The following is a 13,806-nucleotide window of genomic DNA, read 5'->3' on the forward strand; positions in this document are numbered from 1 at the left end:
GTTTGTGCCCTCGAGCGAATGGGTCTTGTCTTTCTAATGTCCCACAGTCCTTCCTGGCCACATGGTAGGTGCTTAATAAGCATGTTTTTAAAATCTGTCCAGTTGTAGCCCTGCCCAGAGAGCCATCATGTGGAGTGGAGCAGAGGGTCAGGACACTATTATGCTCCCCACTATTCTAGAACCCTCCAGACAGCTTTCACTCATTCTTTCTTGCCTTCCATCTTCCGACAGTGCTTTCAAGGATGGGGAATGGGAGACAACCCTGGGAAAGGAAACCGCACGACACGGGTTGACTGCGGTAGGTTAGAGGCCAGGCTGCACCCTTCCTTTGGCTAAACATGCGTGCTTGGGGAGATGACATCGGTCCCCATGGGAAGGCCTTTCTCCCGTCCTGTCCTCCAAAGCTTCTGGACGCATTGGGACCTCAAGCAGGGTGTTGAAAGGTCAACTTGTTTGGTACCAACTCTGACTCAAAAAGATGATTCTCCTGTGGGGAGCAGGAGAGGAAAGGAACGGGACGGGGGCAGTGAGATTTTCCAGCCGCTCCACCCAGAGGGTAATTAATCCAAAGGCAACGGGATGGGTGGAACGCAAACATCTCCCATTCCACCCCCGCCCCCGCCCGGGGCTGCTGAGACCGAAGCGCCCCACTCAGTCCTCGGGTTGCGCTCACTCCCCTCACGCAGCAGAAACACGGCCCGGGACCAGGAAAGGTCTTGAACTCTCCTGGGTCTGCACGCGCTGCGGGAGACCTGCGGCCCGCGCCCCCCGCGGAGCCCGCTCTCCGCCAATGGGAGCCCGAGGTCTGGGGATGAGGAGTGCGGGGCGGCGGCTGGACCAATCAGGCTCCCCGCGCGGCCGGGGGCGGGGGTGGGGGGGAGGAGAGGCCGGGGGCGATGGAGGCAGAGCTACATCTACAGCAGCTTCTCACCTTGGAATGCGAGGGCAGCTCCCGCATCTCCCGCACGCAGGTCTCCAGCCGGGCGCGGGAGGAGAGCCTCCAGATCCTTCCTCCGCCTCCTCGCACTGCTCCCAGCGAGGGAGGGGAGGCCGCCGAGAGCCCCTCTCGCTTCTGGCCTTCGTTTTATGTTGTCTGCAGGGAGGAGGAGAGCGACGGAGAACTTGGTGCTGGGGAGCTGACCTCTGGCCTGGCGGGCCTCGGGGCAGGGAGGGCCGAAGAGGAGTGGCAGGGGCTGCGGGAATCCATGCGGGGGCCATGGACCGAGCGGCGCTCCTGGGACTGTCCCGCCTGTGCGCGCTGTGGGCAGCCCTGCTCGCGCTGTTCCCCTGCGGGGCCCAAGGAAACTGGATGTGAGTATCGGGGCGCAGCGGGGACGCACGGGTAGGTGGCGCAGGGGGTGCCCAGCCTCAGGGAACTTGCAGCCAAGGCGAGGGGAGTAGGGGCGGTGACCCTCGGGCGGGTGGCCTAGATGGGGGGTCCGGGGGGAAACATCTGGGATTGGGGAGGAGAGCAGGCGAGCGACGTGCATGGGGGGGCGGCCGTTTCTTACAGGTGGTTGGGCATCGCCTCCTTCGGGGTCCCGGAGAAGCTGGGCTGCGCCAACTTGCCGCTGAACAGCCGCCAGAAGGAGCTGTGCAAAAGGAAGCCCTACCTGCTGCCCAGCATCCGCGAGGGCGCGCGCCTGGGCGTCCAGGAGTGCCGCAGCCAGTTCCGCCACGAGCGCTGGGACTGCCGCGTGGCCGCCGCCCCCTCGGCCGCCAGCCCCCTCTTCGGCTACGAGCTGAGCAGCGGTGAGTGCAGGACCCCCGGGGCTGGCGCGGGACAGGGACGACCCCTCCTCCGATTCCTGTAAAGGAACATCGATGGTGCTTGTGTGGTCCCGACGCGCTCCCAATCCCCCCCGAGAGGTCCTCTGGCGGACGGGAACCGGGAGCCAGCCCCCGGGCGCAGGTGCGGTCCTGGAGTGCGGGGCGGGATGGGGGGGCGCTCCCCAGGTCCGGAGCCTGGCTCTGGCAGCCGGCGTGCTTCCTCCTTCCCGCTGGGCCCGGCTGGAGTGGAGGGAAAACTCTGACACTGAACCCCGCCGACCCCTCGGACCCGTAGCGCCCCCCTACCTGGGGGACCAGCTGGAGAAACATGATGTCGGCGGCAGAGAATGCTGCGGCCGCGTCTGCTGGGCCTTAGACAAGCGGCCAATTGCCGCGTTTGCTGGCTCCTTGGAGCGCCGGGGAGACGGAATAATGGGGATTTTTTAAGGGATTGTCCTGGACGACCCAACGTGCACTAACCAGAGCGCGACCACTCCGCTCTTCCCTTCTCTCCCCTCCTCTGCGCTCACCCGGGGGCGGGAAACTGCGGTGAATAAAGTTCCACTCCCAGGTGCCTGGTGACTCGGTAAAGATAAAAAACAACAAACAGGGAATCGGGATTGTTCCAGGAATATTAGCAGATGCAAGGAGTTTTAGGACCTGGGCGCTGAAAGATTCGTTGTTTTTCACATTTGTTTCCGTTCTCCCTGCACCTTTGACCCCTCCCCACCCGGTTCCTACACACGCAGCCGCCCCGGCGTGGCCTGGGCCCTGCTGCGTTTTGGCCCGCGCGCCCTTCCGAAGGAGCCCCGACCCCCTGCGGGGGAAATAAAAAAGGATGTGCTCTTCACAGTTGCTGAAATGCGGAGGCATCAGCTGTTGAAGAGGTTTATTGGACAACGGGCGCGAAATTGTTTCCACTCCAATCTAAACATCTCGAAAGGGAAAAAAAAGTCGCCTGCGGAGTCTCTTAGTCCGTTTTATTGATGCTTTAATAGGCCTTTAACTTTCAAAGATGTTAGCCCAAACGCTATTGCTCGTGTACTAAATACATATTCAGTTATTTTCCGTAACAATTTTTTTTTTTTGCTGGTGACATTTCAATGATCTTTCATTTTAATTATCTTTAAGCCTGTAAGAGGATTAGTTAGTACTATATAAAGTGTATAATGGTTTCATGTTAATATCAGGGTTGTTTTTAACGCTATTCTAAAGAAAGGAGAGTCTTTAATGTGAAACTAAACATGTATCATTTATCACCTAATTGCTTTGATCTTGGTTTAAGTTTAACTTGCTTTCTGACAGGTATTACTCAGGCGAACAAAACTGCACCAAATTTTTCAGCTTGTGTTTCGTGAGAACACATTTTAAATTTTAAAAGAAAGGTAATCTGGACTCTTTGGGGGCATCGTATACCATTTACGGGCATCCACGCAAAGGATTTTAAATTTGACCTGTATTTATTGGGCTTTGATTGTCTATTAGGCACTGAACTAGGTGCCGACATAAATTTTATATTTTAGGTCTTTTTATGTCTGAGAACAATGATAACCAATATCTGATGATCCCTCAAACGGGATATTAACCCAAAATTAATGTTGCTTTCTTAAAAGGCTACCACAATAGGAAATCATCCTTTCAAAATATGCACACATTAAAGCATCCACTGGAAGCCTTTGAAAAATTGCTTCGCTGACAAGAGAATGAGTAGGAGGCTCTGTTATGAGCATAAACAGAGAGCATATGCCTCTCTCATTTAGCAATTTACGTCTTATTCTAGGCACCAAGGAAACAGCGTTTATCTACGCGGTGATGGCTGCAGGCCTGGTGCACGCTGTGACCAGGTCATGCAGCGCAGGCAACATGACGGAGTGTTCCTGTGACACCACCTTGCAGAACGGCGGCTCAGCCAGCGAAGGCTGGCACTGGGGGGGCTGCTCGGATGACGTCCAGTACGGCATGTGGTTCAGCAGAAAGTTCCTGGACTTCCCCATCAGAAACACCACGGGCAGAGAAAGCAAAGTGCTGTTAGCGATGAACCTTCATAACAATGAAGCTGGAAGGCAGGTATGTATTGGGAAATGGCATAAAATTCATTGCTTTTAGGTAAATAATACAGGGATGACACTTGTGCATGAACCTGTTCAAATGGTTTAAAAACAAACCGTACTTGCAGTCTAAGAAATATATATGTGTGTATATATGTATGTATATTATGTTTTGTTATGTACGTGTGACTGTAAATTTATACATGTTTTTCTTTCACGAGCCTGTACTGACAGCATTGATGTAGTTTTAAGTTCTCCATCTAACGTGAGTTCAGTCTTGTTATAGGATGTATTTGTGATTGTATACTTCGTATTACCTGAAATGCTGATTGTAAAATCATAGAGGTACAAGTGCCTGTCGGGTTCTTTGGTTCCACCCCCTTAGCTGGTTAGGGACAGAGCCTGAGTAAGATCCAATATCCGCCTTTCTAATGGGACTGGATCAAATTTCTTCAATTGGACTTTTGATTATTTTTTTATATCTATATTTGGGAGCAATGGCTCCTAGACCTGTTGTCCGTTTTACCCTTACTTTCTCTAGCAAACATTCATAAATACATTTGGAATGCATGATACTTAACTAATATGTTTTTTAAAACAAAAATTTTTAAGGGAAATATTTATTTTATTTAAAGCTATGTAGATCCATTGTAAAATTGATAAATACAGATAAATGAAAAGAAGCTCTGGATCTATCAAATATGTGGATATTTTAAAATATAGATATATTTCAGCAGGAAGCAAATTTGAAGTACCACCATCTAATTAACCTCTTTTATGATTCTGGCCTTTTTATACTAGGTTTTCTTAAAATGGAATAAATTTGTAGCTTAATTTAACTTTTATATATTTACCATAATAAATATTGACACAATAAAATTTGAGTTCGACACCATAGTTGAATTACTTGGCAACTTTCCTAAAACAGCCAAAACTTTTTTATGAATATATATTTTCTATCTTATAATAATCTTTTCAGGACAGGAATATCAGCACACATCATATACTATTGTAAATACCCAGTAACCTATAAAAGTCCCAAAGTATCATTGCAATCTGCTACCTCTTCTGAAATAAATTAAAACAAGTTTCAATATTTCTCATGAATATTTAAAGTATATGTTGCATTTTTTTCACATTTTTGGAAAGTGAATAAATGGAACCCAATCAGAGTAGTTGAGAGTTTCAGCCAGTTTTCTTTACTTAACCACTTTGGTTTAAAATACAAAAACAACCCAGCTGGCATGGCTCAGTGGTTGAGTGTCAACCTATGAACCAAGAGGTCAAGATTCAATTCCAGGTCAGGGCACATGCCTGGGTTTCGGGCTCAGTGTCCAGTGTGGGGGGTGCAGGAGGCAGCCAATCAATGATCTCTCGTATCATTGATGTTTCTCTCTCTCTCCCTCTCCCTTCCTCTCTGAAATCAATGAAAATATATTTAAAAAATACAAAAACAGAAAGCTCAGTAACTCTATCATCATAACACATCAATATTCAAAATTTCAATTCAACTTGAATGTTCAATTAAAAATTGCAAAGTAGGAAATTAGTAAATAGTTATGTAAATTTTTTATGTTTTTGTTTAAGAATTTTAAAAATTTACCTCACTAAAGCCACTCTTCCTTAACACCATACTTATGCATACACATCTTTTCCTTAAAGTTTTATATTTTAAAAAATTAATTTAATTAGTTTTTGCTGCAATTTAAATATCCAATAAAGAAATTTTTAATTATTTCTAATATATTAATATAAAAGAGGTTAAATGTAGTTAACATTTTCTTTAAGACTAGAGTTAAGCAAGAAAAAAGCATCAAGGTAAGTCAAATTAATATATTTTAAAAATAAGAAAACAATTAAATAATGTTTATTATTAATTTAAACTTTAAATATTTGCTAAATAAATTGTTAGAGATTTTAAATTTTTTAACCAGGAAACAAAACTCAGAAACTCAAATTATGATCTCTTGAATGAAGTCCTCTCTGAACGTATGAAATGTCTTTAAGTTTCTAAAATGTATTTTATTAATAATATTAGGCAACTATTGAGTTTTATTCCATCTTGTGTGAATTTTTAAATTATGTAACAATATTTGCTTTTGTAACTATTAACTTGGATCTTAAACTAGTATTTATAATCTAATTTTATTAAACATATACAACTATTCAGCATCAATTTTAATCCTCTTTTCTGGCAAAAACACATTTCCTCACATTCCCTAGGTTTTTGCTATTACTTTAATTATGCAGAACATAATTCAGTTTATACACATATTATATAAATCAAACTTCCTCTACTAAATTTTTTTCACGGTATTCTAGATCAGAGATTTTCAACTGATGTGCTGCAAGAGTTTTTAAAACATTTAATACCTGACTATTTAGTCAGGGGCACTGACCTCTTTTCCCTTAGATTATCAATTTTAAAAAAATGACAGCAGCCAACACAATTGCCGTCTGATGTGAATGAATCAAAATTATACCTAGTATATGTATGCCATGAAAAAGGTTGAAAATAGCTGAAATAGATAGAAACTTAAAATATTAAAAAAAATATTACCTGGATATTTTGAAGGTATTACACTGGTGTTTTTATTGGTCTTTTCTCATAAAGTATTACAATTGAAAGCATTTTTGTATTTTTCTTTCTTTTGGTGGCCAAAAGAATAAAAACCACCATCACCACCACAACAACAAACTAACCAGGTTTCCAGGTTATTATCTAACATGGAAGAATGATCAACTCCATTTTCAATATTGTCAAATAGGATTTTAAATTATAGGCATATCCTGAGTCAAGTTCAAGGTCTGCATTCAATTGAGTTGATTTCCCTCGTCTCAAAATCCCAAACTCCAAATGTCGAAAAGCGTTCAGAGAAATGTGGGTACTGGCGCTTAGTCGTGTTGTGAGCAGGATAGATGATTTTCTAACCGCTGACCTTAAATTCCCACTTGGTTTCTGACACCATTCCTAAAGTTATGACTCCAAGAATAATGTTGCCGGATGGCGATTGGCTAACAGAATGATGTGATGTCTTCCAGGGGCAGAACTTCTGGGAATAATGTGACTTGGAATATTTATGGGTATTTCTTTTGGTGTGCTTAAAATATTTCCATTCTTCCCATGTCCACCTCATAAACTTTTAAGTTTTCCTACCCCATAATTTGTTTTATGATGACTAACTCAAAAAAGTGGGAAGGGCCCAACCCCAAATTTTCATTGACCTGTTTCAAGAATATTTATAAGTACTTGAACAACACATAAGTGTTTTGCTTTTCAGCAGATTCAAGTATATTTTTGGACTAAATGGCATGAAATGGGTGAGAGGAATAGATATTCTACCTTCACCCATCCAATCTTATGTCACAGTTTTCATAGAAACTTAAACAAATCATCTAATAGTTGACAAAATGAAATGCTCATCATGAAATGTTTCATAACAGTTTTTTGATCATTTCTGTGAAGTTTGTGTAGAGCAATATATTGGAAAGATCACAGCCTGCTGTGTTACCTGAGTCAAAATTGTGGGACCAATCACTCCACTTCTCAAACATTTTCTATTTTTACCTTTAAGCATTGATGATACATTTTTCGTATTTCACTTCACTAGAAGTGTATCAAACCAAAACTTAACACAAAGGAGCCCAGTAGATTAAATGTTCCCTTCCTAATTGTTCTCCCATAGTTAAAAATATTCTACCAAAATGTGCACATCTGTTTGCAATAGTTAACAAAACATTCCTCTGTTAATATCGTTATAAACCTTAACTACTCAACTAGAGTAGAGAAAGGAATTTTCTCATAACCACACACAACTCATTTGGTTGCTACTCTCTTACTTTCCCTGCCCGCCCCCCCCCCCCCCCCGCCCCAAAATGACTATGCTATCACTGGAGAATAGCTATTAACATTAATTAATACTCGCTGAAAATCTCCAAAATATATTTTTTGAAGTTCATGCAATTTTACTAAATATACTTGCATGTTCCACTACGTTTTTCCCTCTTTTACTAAAATGAGCCAGCTTCATATAAAGATTTTATATCATGTACCACCAAGCTTTCCTTATGAATGACAACTATCTTAGCCACAGTTTATTTTTCTGTAAAACAGGAATAATAAGTACATGTTCATAACTACCTACATTTCTTCCTATAAAACGAAATTAAGTAAAATCACCTATGAAAATGTGCTCTGAGAAGCACTAAGCTCTAGTGTGTGTGTGTGTGCGTGTGTGTGTGCGTGTGTGTGTGCGTGTGTGCGTGTGTGTGTGTGTCTGCCACTGAACTTTGCCTTTCGTCAAATTCTTGTAGTGGTGATTCTATTTCTTTATTTAATCCCTATTGTCCAAGTTTCTTCCTTAGAGTATTATGGGGATATAATCATTTACATTGCATGTCAAGTTATTGGGATTCTTTTCTTTGAAGTTTATTTGTCTTTCTCTTCTAAAATGTACGTATGTAAGACAAAAACACTTTCTTTTTTTATACTTTTTGTTAGGGACAAAAAGGTAATAGAATTCAAAGGTAATCAAATACAAGTTCTTTAAAACGTCACTCCTAAAAAGTTATAGTTAACTCCAGATATTTAACAGGGCTAGTTTTCTATAGCAGGAAAATTCCACCCAAATTTTGACAGAGATTCAGCAGGTTGTATCATTGAATTTAAAAGTCAGTCTCTTTATCCTTCATACCCATAAAGTAGTGTGTCACTCTTACGGGCTACCACTGCTGTGGGCTGACAGTGGCATTGGATCAAGGTCTTCCAATACCATTCACCTCCCAGGAGTGACTCTTTTGTTTTAAAAAGGTGGTTTTTATTACTACCTCCAATTCAGATTACCAATAGAGAATGAATTAAAACTGTTTAAGTGAGTTGGACTAGTTATTCATTAAATATTTGGAGAGCATCTACTCTGTCTGCTACGCTTTGCAAATTGGCAACGTCATACATGATATTTGAACTGGTTAATAAAAGAAAAAGTCAGCTTTTCAGTCATGATACCGAGCCAAGGGCAGCTGTAAATCGCGAGGTGATGACTGTAAGGAACGCTGATCAGGTTTAAACACATAAATATAATCCTTGGACGTTTGGTTTTCTTAGGGCAATTTGTTTTGTTATTACCTAGTTTTGGTTGAGCCCTTTTATTTCTCATATCCTTAGGGCACTTAAAATCTGAACAGAAGTAGACAGATTGCATTAATTTCAACATTTTAAAGAACTGAAGGCTTTGTGAATATCAAATGCCATAAATTTGACCAAATGAGCCTGTGTGCCATACTTTTTGCCTTCATATCATTGAAAGATGCCGTTTTGCCTGAATTAATAAGAAGTAGACATATCCATTAACTTCTCAGTTTTGTGAACTCAAAAAGAACATGTGCGCTGTAGTCTATAAAGAACAGGGTTTAAAATACTATTCTGTTTATTATTTTAAACACCAGTCAGAAGTATCAAATATGGCATAAATCAATGCCGTATGCTCTCATTCAAGTTGCAAATATTATAATTTGCTTGAAATATTCTGTCTCGTTAGATAGTTCAGAAACTTTGGTTAATTTGTTAGGAAATGTAACATCCCACAAACATATCAACATCATGTTTGGTACAAAATAAATAGCAAAGTATAAAAGCCCTGTCATGTTACAGCTCGGATGAGATCTGTAAGTGGGATTTAAGCTGTGAGATTTTGCCTTTCTTGGGTGAGCTGACACACACAGTTTCCAGGTTATTGAGTGGATAGATCAGCTTTTCACTTTACCCAGCATGTTGACAGACGTCAGCTCTGCAGCTAGCCCTGACAATTTATTGATCTACTCTGCCATCCTCTGGAGACTGAAGGAAGCTGTGCTGACTAGCCTGGTATGTGAGAGGTTTGGAACCCTAATACTTTTTAAGTCTCTATATTGTTTTTATACTGTTAGCCCCATTTGCAATTTATCTCCACTCTTACCGTACCTTCTTCAGAGACAGGGGGCATGCGTTTAGACCACCGGTTCTCAACCTGTGGGTCGCGACCCCTTTGGCGGTCGAACGACCCTTTCACAGGGGTCGCCTAAGACCACCCTGCATATCAGATATTTACATTACGATTCATAACAGTAGCAACATTACAGTTATGAAGTAGCAATGAAAATAATGTTATGGTTGGGTCACAACATGAGGAACTGTATTTAAAGGTTCAGGGGGTTGAGAACCACTGATTTAGACCTTAATGTGTGCCAGGTGGTGAGCTCTTACAGATCTATGTACTCTCATTTAATTTCTCAGTCTGTATAAACGAAGATCAGCACATAGCATTGAAAAAATCATGTAGATACTATTCTCTTTCTATGTTAGGATGGTGCTACTAATCCATCAAGAATATGACATATGTTTTGAATTAATTTTCCAGAAGAGAGGAAGGATTTTCTGGAAAACCACACTCTTTGGCCCCTTCTTCTTTTGTCCAGTGTTTACAGTGATCAGACCTAAGAACTCCCAATTCAGTCAGTAGGTCTCATTCCTTGATGCCCGTTAGAATCACCTGAGCAGCTTTGTGGAACTATCACTACCTGGAGCCCACCTCAACCAATGAAATCTGAATGTCAGGGTTTGAGCATTGGTTATTTGCAAGGTTCCACAGATGTTTCCATGCACACTGTGAGTTGAGGGTGACTTCCCTATCAGGGCTTCTCACCTTTTAATGTGCCTATGGGTCACCTGAGGATCTAAATAAAATGCAGATTCTGATTCTGAGAGTCTGCTCTTCTTACAAGTGATACTGGCGCTGCTGGTCCATGAACCACACTCTGAGTAGCAAGATGCTAAATGTATTAGGAACATGAGGACATGTGTGAACATCACTCCACACCCCAAATTAAACAAGATATTAGGAATAAAAGTAGTTTTCCTCTCATCTCTAATAACAATATTAGCCTTGCCCACTAGCTTAAATTTGACTTGGAAAGGTTTGCTAGGGTCCAGAGGAGGACAAAACACTTGAATGTTAAGCAGCCTGGAAGATCCTTTATGTTCAAAACCATCATTTTTTTATACAGGCGGAAACAGACCCAGAGAGTGAAGTGACGAGGTGAGTTTGCTTCTGTTATTGAGTAAAACGCGCTTCATGAGTGATATTTAACACGGTTCCTGTTGGTTGTAGGCTGTGGCCAAGCTGATGTCCGTAGACTGCCGCTGCCACGGAGTGTCCGGCTCCTGTGCGGTGAAAACATGCTGGAAAACCATGTCTTCTTTTGAGAAGATTGGCCATTTCCTGAAGGATAAATATGAGCACAGTGTTCAAGTCTCAGACAAAATCAAAAGGAAAATGCGCAGGAGAGAAAAGGACCAGAGGAAAGTACCGATCCGCAAGGAGGATCTGCTCTACATCCATAAGTCTCCCAACTACTGTGTAGAGGATAAGAAAATTGGGATCCCGGGGACACAAGGCAGAGAATGCAACCGCACGTCGGAGGGCGCGGGCGGCTGCAACCTCCTCTGCTGTGGCCGAGGCTACAACACCCACGTGGTCAGACACGTGGAGAGATGCGAGTGCAAGTTCATCTGGTGCTGCTACGTTCGCTGCAGGAGGTGTGAAAGCATGACTGACGTCCACACCTGCAAGTAACCACTCCGTCCAGCCGTGGGCACCACGCCTCTCTGACCACAGTGGAGTGCCACTTTGCAGGGCTAGTGAAGTCCACTCTGGCCTCGAAACCCAAGATCCTTGGACCCTCCCAGAGTTCCCTTTGCCTGGTTGACGTCCAGTCACACACTGAGCATGTGGATTTGGGGGAATTCTTCAAGTTTTGGTTCCTAATTTGGTGATTTGGGAATATATATATATATATATATATATATATATATATATATATATATATGATCATCTGTCTCCTAAGCAAGAAAGAGCAGGAAAGAACCTTCCTGTAGAAGATCTGGTCATCTTCAGGATAAGATCCTTGACTATGGAACTCAGTAGGGGTGGGTGACTGTTAGTCATTTTTAAAAGACACCTCTTATCGCAGCCAGGAGCGTACAGGTGAATCTCATTTATTCTCTCAGCGTCTTATTATTTTTTTTTTTTTTGATATATTGTATTGATTTCAGAGAGGAAGGGAGAAGGAGAAATAGAAACATCAATGATGAAAGAATCATTGATTGGCTGCCTCCTGCACGCCCCCTACTGGGGATTGAGCCTGCAACCCGTGCATGTGCCCTGACCAGAATCGAACCTGGGACCCTTCAGTCTGCAGGCTGATGCTCTATCCACTGAGCAAAACCAGCTAGGGCTCTCTCAGCGTTTTAGATGAAGAAATCATGTTACATGTCTGTGCATAGGAACGGTTGTTGAAGAGGTAACAGAAGTGGTGGGTGCTTTCTTTCATTTCAAAAGAAAGGCAATGAAAAAGAATTTTTGTAAGTGATACAATATTCCTAAAAAGTGGTTTGCTAGGTTTAGTGACAAAAGGAAAGAATCAAAATTTAACAAAATGAATTTTTTATAATTTGGATTTTAAATGGATTTTAATCAGGAGAATTTCTCAGTAAATCTCAGTAAGGTATGGAGTAAACTTTGATCTTCAGCTTCAGACTTTAATCATAGACCAGTCGCTATTATTAAGAACCCAGCTCTGAATTACTGTCTGAGGAAGGGATCCTGAAAGCATGTGGGAAATTAGGGGTAAAGCACCCTTGAAACGTATAAAAACAGTATTTTGTATAGTATTTTGCTTTAAAAAGTTTTATATTTTGTAAATACAGTTTTTAAATTATATGATATATATTAAAACTTAAGACATTTATTGCCAAAGCCCAAGAGCTAAGGCGATAAAATTATCTCAGAAATAATATTAGCTTCTGTTTTTCTTCATACTATCAATTCTGCCTTTTTTTTTTATATATATTGAAAAAGAAGCTAATTGAGCAGTTAGTTATATGGATGTGTATTTCTTGCCAAAATATCAGTTTTATAAGTGTTATAGTTTAAAATATGCTGCAAAACATTGAGGATTGTGTTATTTCAGCAGGCAGATTAGTTGAATTCTGTTTTTAATTAATGTTTAACTTGTAAAGTTATTATAATAAATTATACAAAAAGTGTAGAAAGTCTTCACTGAAAAAAAAGAATCTAAATCAGAATAATGATCAACTTGTGGATTTGATTTCCTGGGTATTTATTATATTGTATGTAATGCTGCTTTTCCATGTGAATATTGAATGGTCTTTTTTGTTTTAGTATTCACGCATGTATATTCACCATATTTTACAAGGTTCCTGGTAAAAGTTGCAGGGCTGTATTTAAAGTTATATTTTAATGTAACTGCTTAAGTTTTTTATGAATTGTTAAATATTTCAGTATTATATAGAAAAAAATAGATTTCTAAGTTCAGAATGGACAAAGAAAGAATATTATTTTTTTTCATAACAAGCTAGAAAAATGTTTCCCTTTCCCCCAGGTCTCATTCTGTTTCCTTTCCATTTTATTACCAAGGCAGAACAATAATTTGTGGATAAGAGCAAGCACCTGGAAATATCTCAGGTCTAATATTAAAATCAAGGCTAAACATTTGAATGTGACCCTAAGAGTTTAACGAAATTGTTATTCATTGAATGTGATTCTCAGAAATGACAAGTGAACAAATATAGTGCTTATTTTAAAAACTGGTTTAGCATCCACTGATTAGACTAACCTGAAAAATAGACACTCTCATGCCCCCCCTTTTTTTTACAAAGTAAATCTATTTTATCAACATTAAAAAATAAGCAATCTCTTTTAAAAGATGGCGACTGTAGTTTTCATTGAGGACCAATTTTTTTCTATTAACTAGAAAACTTTTTATAATTACCTTACCAACCAGTTGTGAGAATCAGGCAGCCTCTAGTTCACAAAAACCTGGTTGCTATTTAGTCATTGTTTAAAAACAGTAAAGCCCACTTGGGCTTCTCCCCTCTGGCATGCCTGAGCAGGAACGCCTAACTCACAAGCTATGTCTTTGGGGCTCTTCT

General features: G+C 41.2%; 1 protein-coding gene across 1 annotated transcript; it reads left to right on the forward strand.

The window, feature by feature from the left end:
- Window positions 1–951: 951 nt before the first annotated feature.
- Window positions 952–13,377, forward strand: WNT16 (Wnt family member 16). The gene is made up of 4 exons (XM_070425004.1): window positions 952–1,311; window positions 1,514–1,752; window positions 3,551–3,837; window positions 10,964–13,377. The coding sequence occupies exons 1-4, from the start codon at window positions 1,217–1,219 to the stop codon at window positions 11,426–11,428; spliced, it is 1,086 nt and encodes a 361-aa protein (XP_070281105.1). The 5' UTR covers window positions 952–1,216; the 3' UTR covers window positions 11,429–13,377.
- Window positions 13,378–13,806: the final 429 nt, after the last annotated feature.

This window comes from Myotis yumanensis, unplaced genomic scaffold, assembly GCF_028538775.1.
Source record: "Myotis yumanensis isolate MYYU_CA2020_CCGP unplaced genomic scaffold, mMyoYum1.0.hap1 SCAF_9, whole genome shotgun sequence".
Classification (NCBI taxonomy): Eukaryota; Metazoa; Chordata; class Mammalia; order Chiroptera; family Vespertilionidae; genus Myotis; species Myotis yumanensis.

Excerpts from the sequence above, each read along its gene's own strand:
- WNT16 (XM_070425004.1), top strand. The coding sequence starts at position 1,217 with ATGGACCGAGCGGCGCTCCTGGGACTGTCCCGCCTGTGCGCGCTGTGG. Across the intron at positions 1,312-1,513 it reads GGGGCCCAAGGAAACTGGAT|GTGGTTGGGCATCGCCTCCT; the intron begins GTGAGTATCGGG and ends CGTTTCTTACAG. Across the intron at positions 3,838-10,963 it reads ACAATGAAGCTGGAAGGCAG|GCTGTGGCCAAGCTGATGTC; the intron begins GTATGTATTGGG and ends TGTTGGTTGTAG.